The sequence below is a fragment of the Oncorhynchus gorbuscha genome, linkage group LG22, assembly GCF_021184085.1.
Source record: "Oncorhynchus gorbuscha isolate QuinsamMale2020 ecotype Even-year linkage group LG22, OgorEven_v1.0, whole genome shotgun sequence".
NCBI lineage: Eukaryota > Metazoa > Chordata > Actinopteri > Salmoniformes > Salmonidae > Oncorhynchus > Oncorhynchus gorbuscha.
In genome coordinates, this window is record NC_060194.1 from 34,909,176 (window position 1) to 34,921,179 (window position 12,004).

Consider the following 12,004-nt stretch of genomic DNA (forward strand, 5'->3'; position numbering starts at 1 on the left):
TTCCTGTAGCACAAACTAAAAAAAATCTGTGTCACTGTAAAGTCCATGGAGAATAAGAGCACCTCCTCGCAGCTGCCCACTGCACCGAGGCTAGGAAACACTGTCACCACCGATAAATCCACTATAATTGAGAATTTCAACACGCATTTTTCTACGGCTGGCCATGCTTTCCACCTGGCTACCAACAACAACCCTGCACTCTCCACAGCAACTCGCCCAAGACTCCCCATTTCTCCTTCTCCCAAATTCAGATAGCTGATGTTCTTAAAGAACTGCAAAACCTGGACCCCGACAAATCAGCTTGGCTAGACAATCTGGACCCACTCTTTTTAAAATTAACTGCCCGAAATTGTTGCAACTCCTATTACTAGCCTGTTCAACCTTTCTTTCATATCATCTGAGATTCCCAAAGATTGGAAAGCTGCCCCGATCATCCCCCTCTTCAAAGGGGGAGACACGCTAGACCCAAATTGCTACAGACCTATTTCTATCCTACCCTGCCTTTCTAAGGTCTTTGAAAGTCAAGTCAACAAACAGATTACCAACCATTTCGAATCCCACCATACATTCTCTGCTATTCAATCTGGTTTTAGAGCTGGTCAAGTGTACACCTCAACCACGCTCAAGGTCCTAAACGATATCATAACCGCCATCGATAAGAGACATTACTGTGAAGCCGTTTTCATCGACCTGGCCAAGGCTTTTGACTCTGTCAATCACCGCATTCTTATCAGCAGACCCAACAGACTTGGTTTCTGAAATGATTGCCTCGCCTGGTTCACCAACTACTTCTCTGAAAGAGTTCAATGTGTCAAATCGGAGGGTCTGTTTTCCAGACCTCTTGCAGTTTCTATGGGCGTGACACAGGGTTCAATTCTCGGGCTAACTCTCTTCTCTGTATACATCAATGATGTCGCTCTCGCTGCTGGTGATTCTCTGATCCACCTCTATGTAGACGACACAATTCTGTATACTTCTGGCCCAACTTTGGACATTGTGTTAACTAATCTCCAGACGAGATGCCATACAACTCTCCTTCCGTGGCCTCCAACTGCTCTTAAATGCAAGTAAAACTAAATGCATTCTCTTCAACCGATCACTGCCCGCACCTGCCCGCCCGTCCAGCATCACTACTCTGGACGGTTCTGACTTAGAATATGTGAACAACTACAAATACCTAGGTGTTTGGCTAGACTGTAAACTCTCCTTCCAGACTCACATTAAGCATCTCCAATCCAAAATTAAATCTAGAATCGGCTTCCTATTTCGCAACAAAGCATCCTTCACTCATGCTGCCAAAAATACCCTCGTAAAACTGACCATCCTACCGATCCTCGACTTCGGCGATGTCATCTATAAAATAGCCTCCAACACTCTACTCAACAAACTAGATCCAGTCTATCACAGTGCCATCCATTTTTTCAACAAAGCCCCATATATCACCCACCACTGCGACCTGTACGCTCTCGTTTGCTGGCCATCGCTTCATACTCATCGCCAAACCCACTGGCTCCAGGTCATCTACAAGTCTCTGCTAGGTAAAGCCCCACCTTATCTCAGCTCACTGGTCACCATAGCAGCACCCACCCGTAGCACCCGCTCTAGCAGGTGTATCTCACTGGTCACCCCCAAAGCCAATTCCTCATTTGGCCGCCTTTCCTTCCAGTTCTCTGCTGCCAATGACTGGAACGAACTGCAAAAATCACTGAAGCTGGAGACCCATATCTCCCTCACTAGCTTTAAGCACCAGCTGTCAGAGCAGCTCACAGATCACTGCACCTGTACATAGCCCATCTGTAAATAGCACATCCAACTACCGCATCCCCATCCTGTATTTATTTATTTATCTTGCTCCTTTGCACCCCAAATCAAATCAAATCAAATCAAATGTATTTGTCACATACACATGGTTAGCAGATGTTAATGCGAGTGTAGCGAAATGCTTGTTCTTCTAGTTCCGACAATGCAGTAATAACCAACAAGTAATCTAACTAACAATTCCTAAACTACTGTCTTATACACAGTGTAAGGCACATATGTCAGAGTCAAGGCCCGCGGGCCACATCCGGCCCGCGAGAAGGTTTTTTACGGCCCCTGGGATGATCTTGATTTATTATTAGAACCGGCCCGCAGACCGCAGCAAGCCGGCAGCCCGCAGATCTTTTACACGCACCAATACTACATTTCCCACAATGCAACGGTGACGCACCGAGCAGTAGGCTGCTTCATTTCAATATTTATTGGCACAGCAGTTGTCAGCATCACAGTAAAATTAACTTTCAGATACCCATCAAAAATGGCAAAACGGAAGGTGGACACTGAGAACCGGGGGTTTCAAACAAGGTGGGAGTCGGAGTATTTGTTCACGGAGGCTGCTGTCAAGGCCAGTTTTATTTTGGCAGAAGAGATCGCTAAATCAGCCCGGCCATTTACGGAGGGGATTTCATCAAAAACTGCATGATTAAAGTTTGTGACGAAGTTTGCCCAGAAAAAGGCAACTCTTTTTAAATGTGAGTCTGAGCAGAAACACCATTGCCGAGAGAGTAGACCAGTTGTCCATCAATCTAAAAGAGCAGCTTGTGAAAAAGGGAAAAGATTTCATTGCATATTCCTTGGCTGTGGATGAGAGCACCGACATTTCTGACATTGCCCAGTTGTCAATTTTCATCCGCGGAGTGGACTCCAGCCTAAGCGTGACAGAGGAGTTTTTGGCTTTACGTCCTATGCATGGCACAACTACGGGGCATGATTTGTATGAAGAGGTGTCAAGATGTGTAAATGAGATGGAGCTGCCTTGGGAAAAACTCGTGGGTTTGACAACCGACGGAGCACCTGCGATGTGTGGACACAGGAGCGGACTGGTGGGAAGATACGGGAAAAGATGCAAGAGGAAAACGCGACAGGTGAGCTGACAGCTTATCATTGTATCATACACCAGGAAGCGTTGTGCGGTAAAGCCTTGAAAATGGAGCATGTAATGAGCATCATCACGCGCACAGTTAACTTTATCAGAGCCAAAGGTTTGAATCACCGCCAGTTCAAGGCATTTCTGACGGAGTTAGAAACGGAGCATGGTGATTTGCCTTATCACACAGAGGTGCGATGGCTAAGCCAGGGAAAGGTGCTTCAAAGATGTTTCGAGCTTCGTGAGGAGATTTGTCTGTTCTTGGACAGCAAAGGGAAAGACACAACACAACTCCGAGACGAAATGTTTCTGTGTGAAATGGCTTTTCTGTGTGACATTACGAGTCATCTGAATGCAATGAACTTGCAGCTGCAGGGTCGGGATCGTGTCATCTCTGATATGTACAGTACAGTGAAGGCATTTAAAACCAAACTGACTCTGTGGGAGACGCAGATGCGGAAAGAAAATTTGAGCCACTTTCCCAGCTGCCAGACCATGAAAGAGAAGCTCTCTACCAGTGCGTTCCCGAGCGCACAGTTGGCTGATAAAATAGGTATGCTTGCCGCTGACTTTCGACGCCGATTTGCTGACTTTGAAGCACAAAAAAGCAGGTTGGAACTGCTCGGTAACCCATTTGCTGTTGACGTGGAAAGCTCACCACCAAACCTCCAAATGGAGTTGATTGACCTCCAATGCAATGATGCACTGAGGGCAAAATATGCGGCAGTGGGTGCTGCGGAGTTCGCCCGTTTCCTCCCGACACAATGCCCCAGCTGCGCATCCAGGCTGCTCAAACGTTGTCTATGTTTGGCAGCACATACCTGTGTGAACAACTGTTTTCTTTGATGAACTTGAACAAAACATCACACAGATGTCGACTTACTGCTGAACACCTCCACTCAATTCTGAGGATTTCCTCAGCTCAGAGCCTTACCCCGAACATTGATGAACTTGTGGAAAAGATGGGACACCACCAAGTATCACCCTCAACCTCAAACAAGTGAACATTACTGTGCAATCACATATTTAGAGTTTTTACTCAGTTCAAGTTTAAAAGTTAAAGTTTAATATTTGTTTTCACTGCATGTTACTTCTCCTTAAACAAAGTGTTGTTTTTGATTAATAGATTTTTGCACTTTATTTTATTGTATTTCAATCCAATTATATTTTAAAAATATTTCAGTTGAGTGGATGATAGAAAATTGCTATTATTGTTTTTTTCTTTGAAGTAAATTTAGCCCACTTTTGCTAAAATAGAAAATATAGGCTACTGATGGTGCCTTGAATACCGGTTTCTTTCATTTAATGTTCATGTTATGGGGATTTTTATATAAAGGACATTTGTCTTTTGTGTCTGTTGAAAATTAAAGATTACTGACAGAGCCATAAGAAAATATTGCTTTATTTATCTGATCATATTGGAATATATTTGTTAGGTTTTCAGTAGGTTCAATTAGGTTCACTAGACTATATGCGTCATTTAAAAAATTTTCAATGAACATTCGAACAGTCCGGCCCTCGGCTTGTAGCTACATTTTTTATTTGGCCCTCCGTCCATTTGACTTTGACACCCCTGGTGTAAGGGGATAAAGAATATGTACATAAGGATATATGAATGAGTGATGGTACAGAGCAGCATAGGCAAGATACAGTAGATGGTATCAAGTACAGTATATACATATAAGATGAGTATGTAAACAAAGTGGCATAGTTAAAGTGGCTAGTGATACATGTATAACATAAGGATGCAGTCGATGATATAGAGTACAGTATATACGTATGCATATGAGATGAATAATGTAGGGTAAGTAACATTATATAAGGTAGCATTGTTTAAAGTGGCTAGTGATATATTTACATCATTCCCATCAATTCCCATTATTAAAGTGTCTGGAGTTGAGTCAGTGTCAGTGTGTTGGCAGCGGCCACTCAATGTTAGTGGTGGCTGTTTAACAGTCTGATGGCCTTGAGATAGAAGCTGTTTTTCAGTCTCTCGGTCCCAGCTTTGATGCACCTGTACTGACCTCGCCTTCTGGATGATAGCGGGGTGAACAGGCAGTGGCTCGGGTGGTTGATGTCCTTGATGATCTTTATGGCCTTCCTGTAACATCGGGTGGTGTAGGTGTCCTGGAGGGCAGGTAGTTTGCCCCCGGTGATGCGTTATGCAGACCTCACTACCCTCTGGAGAGCATTAAAGTTGAGGGCAGAGCAGTTGCCGTACCAGGCGGTGAAACATCCCGCCAGGATGCTCTCGATTGTGCATCTGTAGAAGTTTGTGAGTGCTTTTGGTGACAAGCCAAATTTCTTTAGCCTCCTGAGGTTGAAGAGGCGCTGCTGCGCCTTCTTCACGATGCTGTCTGTGTGAGTGGACCAATTCAGTTTGTCTGTGATGTGTATGCCGAGGAACTTAAAACTCTCCACTACTGTTCCATCGATGTGGATAGGGGGGTGTTCCCTCTGCTGTTTCCTGAAGTCCACAATCATCTCCTTAGTTTTGTTGACGTTGAGTTTGAGGTTATTTTCCTGACACCACACTCCGAGGGCCCTCACCTCCTCCCTGTAGGCCGTCTCGTCGTTGTTGGTAATCAAGCCTACCACTGTTGTGTCGTCCGCAAACTTGATGATTGAGTTGGAGGCGTGCATAGCCACGCAGTCGTGGGTGAACAGGGAGTACAGGAGAGGGCTCAGAACGCACCCTTGTGGGGCCCCAGTGTTGAGGATCAGAGGGGAGGAGATGTTGTTACCTACCCTCACCACCTGGGGGCGGCCCGTCAGGAAGTCCACTACCCAGTTGCACAGGGCGGGGTCGAGACCCAGGGTCTCGAGCTTGATGACGAGCTTGGAGGGTACTATGGTGTTGAATGCCGAGCTGTAGTCGATGAACAGCATTCTCACATAGGTATTCCTCTTGTCCAGATGGGTTAGGGCAGTGTGCAGTGTGGTTGAGATTGCATCGTCTGTGGACCTATTTGGGCGGTAAGCAAATTGGAGTGGGTCTAGGGTGTCAGGTAGGGTGGAGGTGATATGGTCCTTGACTAGTCTCTCAAAGCACTTCATGATGACGGAAGTGAGTGCTACGGGCGGTAGTCGTTTAGCTCAGTTACCTTAGCTTTCTTGGGAACAGGAACAATGGTGGCCCTCTTGAAGCATGTGGGAACAGCAGACTGGTATAGGGATTGATTGAATATGTCCGTAAACACACCGGCCAGCTGGTCTGCGCGTGCTCTGAGGGCGTGGCTGGGGATGCCGTCTGGGCCTGCAGCCTTGCGAGGGTTAACACGTTTAAATGTCTTACTCACCTCGGCTGCAGTGAAGGAGAGACCGCATGTTTTCGTTGCAGGCCGTGTCAGTGGCACTGTATTGTCCTCAAAGCGGGCAAAAAAGTTATTTAGTCTGCCTGGGAGCAAGACATCCTGGTCCGTGACTGGGCTGGATTTCTTCCTGTAGTCCGTGATTGACTGTAGACCCTGCCACATGCCTCTTGTGTCTGAGCCGTTGAATTGAGATTCTACTTTGTCTCTGTACTGACGCTTAGCTTGTTTGATAGCCTTGCGGAGGGAATAGCTGCACTGTTTGTATTCGGTCATGTTACCAGACACCTTGCCCTGATTAAAAGCAGTGGTTCGCGCTTTCAGTTTCACGCGAATGCTGCCATCAATCCACGGTTTCTGGTTAGGGAATGTTTTAACCTCTTGCTTCTACCTGGCACGCAGGCGTCCCATCTAGAGCTCTGGAAATGCAAATGCGCTACGCTAAATGCTAATAGTATTAGTTAAAACTCAAACGTTCATTAAAATACACATGCAGGGTATTGAATTAAAGCTACACTCGTTGTGAATCCAGGCAACAAGTCAGATTTCTAAAATGTTTTACGGCGAAGACATAGCACATATTTATGTCAAACCACCACCGCAGACATAGCTCATTAGCATGGCCAAGTAGGAAAAAATATGCAATCAACAAACGCAGGATTAAAAAAATAAATAATTCACTAACCTTTTGAAATCTTCATCAGATGACAGTAATATAACATGTTACACAGTACATTCATTTTTTTTTCAATAATCTGCAATATATATCCATAAATCTCTGTTTACAATGACGCATCGTTCAAAAAATGCTACTAAAATGTCAGGAGAAATGAAATAGCTCCGGCAGATAACGTCAGCCAACAAGGAATACACATCATAAACTTTGACTAAATATGCATGTTTTACATATGTATAGGAAGATACACTTCTTCTAAATGCAATCGCTGTGTTACATTTATTTTTAACGTTACAGTTTGCGTTTACTAGGCTATATACTATCTTGGAGTCGACAGAAACCCAAAATTAACACATAAATATTCCCTTACCTTTGCTGTTCTTCCATCAAAAGACCTGGAAGGGATTATACTTACCAAAACAGCGTTTAGTTTTCAAGTCTGCGTCTTTCGGTTCTCAAAATAGCCACTTTTCGGTCGAAATGTAGGCAAAATTCAAGTGGATGCGCACCAAAACGTCGAAATTATATATTATATGTCGAGTAAACTTGTCAAACTATGTTCATAATTAAGCTTTAACATGTTATAAAGGTGTACAGCAATTGTGAGGACGAAGCGAAACACACACGTCTTTTAATCGATCCTGAAGAAAAGAGAGAGCGGGAGCAGAGCGCGCATAAACGTACACTTTTTTTTCAACGTCTCGTGAGTGCGCGATTCACACAATGAGAAGCCCCATTGAAAGCAGGCTTCGCGCTGAACACGTAGGAACTGTTTCCAGAGCGGTAGTTGTTTGGGAAGGCTTTTAAGATGACGTCAAAGTTGGGCCAACTTTTTCCATGACAAGAGAGATTTTGGGAGAATGCATGCCCTGAGACTTCTGCTTTACATTGAGACAACATTTAAACGGTTTTAGAAGCTTTAGAGTGTTTCTATTCGATAATATTTTTTATATGCATATATTAGCAACTTTTGACAAAAATTTATCCTGTTTTATATGGGTACCCAATTCCTCCTTTAGGGGCAGTAAACAGGGCTAGGCTTAAGAGGTTAATCGTTGCTATGGGAACTACATCTTCAACGCACGTTCTAATGAACTCGCACACCGAATCAGCGTATTCGTCAATGTTGTTATCTGACGCAATACGAAACATATTCCAGTCCACGTGCTGGAAGCAGTCTTGGAGTGTGGAGTCAGCTTGGTCGGACCAGCGTTGGACAGACCTCAGCTTGGGAGCCTCTAGTTTTAGTTTCTGTCTGTAGGCAGGGATCAGCAAAATGGAGTCGTGGTCAGCTTTTCCGAAAGCGGGGCAGGGCCTTATATGCGTCGCGGAAGTTAGAGTAACAATGATCCAAGGTTTTTCCACCCCTGGTTGCGCAATCGATATGTTGATAAAATTTAGGGAGTCTTGTTTTCAGATTAGCCTTGTAAAATCCCCAGCTACAATGAATGCAGCCTCCGGATAAATGGTTTCCAGTTTGCAAAGAGTTAAATAAAGTTCGTTCAGAGCCATCGATGTGTCTGCTTGGGGGGGGATATATACGGCTGTGATTATAATCGAAGAGAATTCTCTTGGTAGATAATGCGGTCTACATTTGATTGTGAGGAATTTTAAATCAGGTGAACAGAAGGATTTGAGTTCCTGTATGTTTCTTTCATCACACCATGTCTTGTTAGTCATAAGGCATACGCCCCCGCCCCTCTTCTTACCAGAAAGGTGTTTGTTTCTGTCGGCGCGATGCGTGGAGAAACCAGCTGGTTGCACCGCTTCGGATAGCATCTCTCCAGTGAGCCATGTTTCCGTGAAGCACAGAATGTTACAGTCTCTGATGTCCCTCTGGAATGCTACCCTTGCTCGGATTTCATCAACCTTGTTGTCTAGAGAATGGACATTGGCAAGAAGAATGCTCGGGAGTGGTGCACGGTGTGCTCGACTGTATGTAATGAAACCTAAGATGACCTGGGGTACTAATGTAAGAAATAACACGTAAAAAAACAAAAAACTGCATAGTTTCCTAGGAACGCGAAGCGAGGCGGCCATCTCTGTCGGCGCCGGAAGTACAAGTATCTCTACTTGCACATTCATCTTCTGCATATCTACCAATCCAGTGTCTAATTGCTATATTGTAATTACTTCGACCACACGACCTATTTATTGCCTTACCTCCCTTATCTTACCTCATTTGCACTCACGTGTATAGATTTGTATTTCTTTTTCTACCGTATTATTGACTGTATGTTTATTCCATGTGTAACTCTGTGTTGTTGTATGTGTCGAACTGCTGTCCTTTATTTTGGCCAGGTCGCAGTACAAACTAGAAAACCTAGAAAACCTTTGACCAAACAGTACAGCTGTTCCAAGAACCAATTTAACCGCCTGTCGTTCTATTTGTTGTGTTAACCTGTCTGTTCTCTCTGTCTCTATCTGTCTGCAGTGACGTTGTTGGACTCCATGTCTGCTCTGGGAGACCTGGGCTGGGAGGCATACCCTGCAGAGGGGGTGAGTAACACTGTGACACCACTTCCTGTCTCAGGCAGCCATACGGGATCCCTTCAACCCCGATCCACACACACACACGCACGCACGCACGCACGCACGCACGCACACACACACACACACACACACACACACACACACACACACACACACACACACACACACACACACACACACACACACAGACAGAGAGAGAGACAGAGAGACAGAGAGACAGAGAGACAGAGAGAGAGAGGAAGAGAGAGAAATAAAAATAAAGAGAGAGAGATGTATGACCAAATATATGACCATATTAGAGACTCATATTTCCCTCAAATTACACAGACCCACAAAGAATTCGAAAACAAATCCAATTTTAATAAACTTACATATCTACTGAGTGAAATGTGCCATCACAGCAGCAATATTTGTGACCTGTAGCCACAAGAAAAGGGCAACCAGTGAAGAACCAACATCGTTGTAAATACAACCCACATTTATGCTTATTTATTTTTGCCTTTTGTACTTTAACTATTTGCACATTGCTACAACACTGTATATATACATAATAAATTGGCAATCGGTGAAGAACAAACACCATTGTAAATACAAACCATATTTATTTGTTTTCCATTTAGTACTTTAACTATTTGCACTTTGCTACAACACTGTATATATATACACAATATGACATTTGAAATGTGTTTATTACTTTGGAACTTGTGTGAGTGTAATATTTACTGTTCATTTCACTTTTGTTTATCCATTTCACTTGCTTTGGCAATGTAAACATATGTTTCCCATGCCAATTAAGCCCCTTGAATTGAATTGAATTGAATTGAATTGAGAGAGAGAGTGAGAGGGAGAGAGAAAGAGAGAGAGGGGGATGGAGGGAGGGAAGATGGAAGAGGAGGAGATACACATTTAGAGTTGAATGATGCAAGATAAACACCTAGTTTAATCAAGCACCAGTCATAACCAAACCATTTCCATGCATACATCTTTTCATGGCTTTTCTTTCTTTCAAGAAACAAACGTTTAGGCTGTCACAGAGTCCTACTGGTGGCAGCGACTCTATGAAACTGAGACATACATTATAGACTTCACTCCCCCTCACTCACTCTCCAGGATAACAGAGGGAAGATCATGGGGAATTAGAACATGCTCATTACAGGAGAGAAGGTGGGGGATAAGGGAGACATTTCACATTTGTCATTTAGCAGACCATCTTATCCAGAGCATCGACAGATTTTTCACTTAGTCTGCTCGGCTACCTGCCCTCCGAGAGAGCGAGCGCGCGAGAGAGAGGGAAGTATAGCTGAGGCACTGAGCAGGGGGAGCAGTATGTAGGTCTCTGGATCTTGTGTTTCGTATGAGGGAGATTATTTATTTCAACTCTGACCCCGGAATCTGCAGGCAGGTCACAGAGACAGACATTTCCACTGTTCAGATATGGCCTGGGCTGGATAGCTGTCTCTCGGACTCAATCCACCGCCACTTGACGCCCGCTGGTCAGACTTCATATGGCCCACCCAGAGCCAGATGTGTGCCGGAGTCTGGCCAATCCATTTATGTCACACAGCGGGGGCATTTCTGCCGAGGGATTGAAAACAGTTACACACTACCCATATCTTTATTCATTTCTTAGGATCGCCCCCTCCCCTACTCTTTTCTCTCTAACAGACGTTGTTTGAGTTTGATGACCAATTATGTGTAAGTATCTCTAACTACCAGATAATTGCAAGGGGAACTTATGTTAAGCCTATGATTGGTTGAACAAAAGCCGTGATCCTACAGTTTTGCCCCACTTCAAAACAATCGGGTCAGTTTCTTTGGGATTGGCCAAGGGATCGGAACATAATTAATTAGAGGTCAGCCCGAACTGCCATCGCTATAGCAACAGTTTCACTGATTGTGTGATGATTGAGAGAGCGTGTCTAAACTCTCCACACTATCTAAACAGTTCTCTCTGGTTAACAAAAATAGTATTTTCCGACCAAACACTCATGGGAAAATTGGACAGCATCATCCATATTCATCATTTCAGAATTATTTAGTTTAGATTGAAAGCAAACACTATGTACTGAATACTCAGGGAGAGAAAAGGTGTAGATTCATGCGCAGAGCGCATAGATGTATATTAAGCCTTGTAAATTAAAGATGTTTTTTAAGCCTTCTAAGAAGGCAGGAATCGTGGTCGCAGGCAGGCAATGGTCAAACACAGGTAGGCAGTCAAAAACAAACAACACCTCAACCATACAAACAGAAAGAACTGAACTAAATAGGGAGCTGATGAGACCAGGTGAGAAACCAACACAGGTGAAATCAATGAACAAAAATGAAAGACAGGACTACGTTCCAGAACACAAAGAAACGGGGTTACGTTCCAGAACACAAAGAAACAGGGCTTACGTTCCAAAACACAAAGAAATGGGGCTTACGTTCCAGAACACAAAGAAACGGGGCTTACGTTCCAGAACACAAAGAAACGGGGCTTACGTTCCAAAACACAAAGAAACGGGGCTTACGTTCCAGAACACAAAGAAACGGGGCTTACGTTCCAAAACACAAAGAAACGGGGCTTACGTTCCAGAACACAAAGAAACGGGGCTTACATTCCAAAACACAAAGAAACGG

General features: G+C 44.1%; 1 protein-coding gene across 3 annotated transcripts in view; it reads left to right on the forward strand.

The window, feature by feature from the left end:
• Positions 1–12,004, forward strand: part of LOC124009773 (ephrin type-A receptor 3-like) — a 255,550-nt gene that overhangs the window by 60,984 nt on the left and 182,562 nt on the right. For all 3 annotated transcript variants that reach the window (XM_046321925.1, XM_046321926.1, XM_046321927.1), the window contains exon 2: positions 9,327–9,391. In XM_046321925.1, the coding sequence (XP_046177881.1) occupies positions 9,327–9,391 (65 nt within the window). The remainder of the gene's footprint in view (positions 1–9,326; positions 9,392–12,004) is intronic.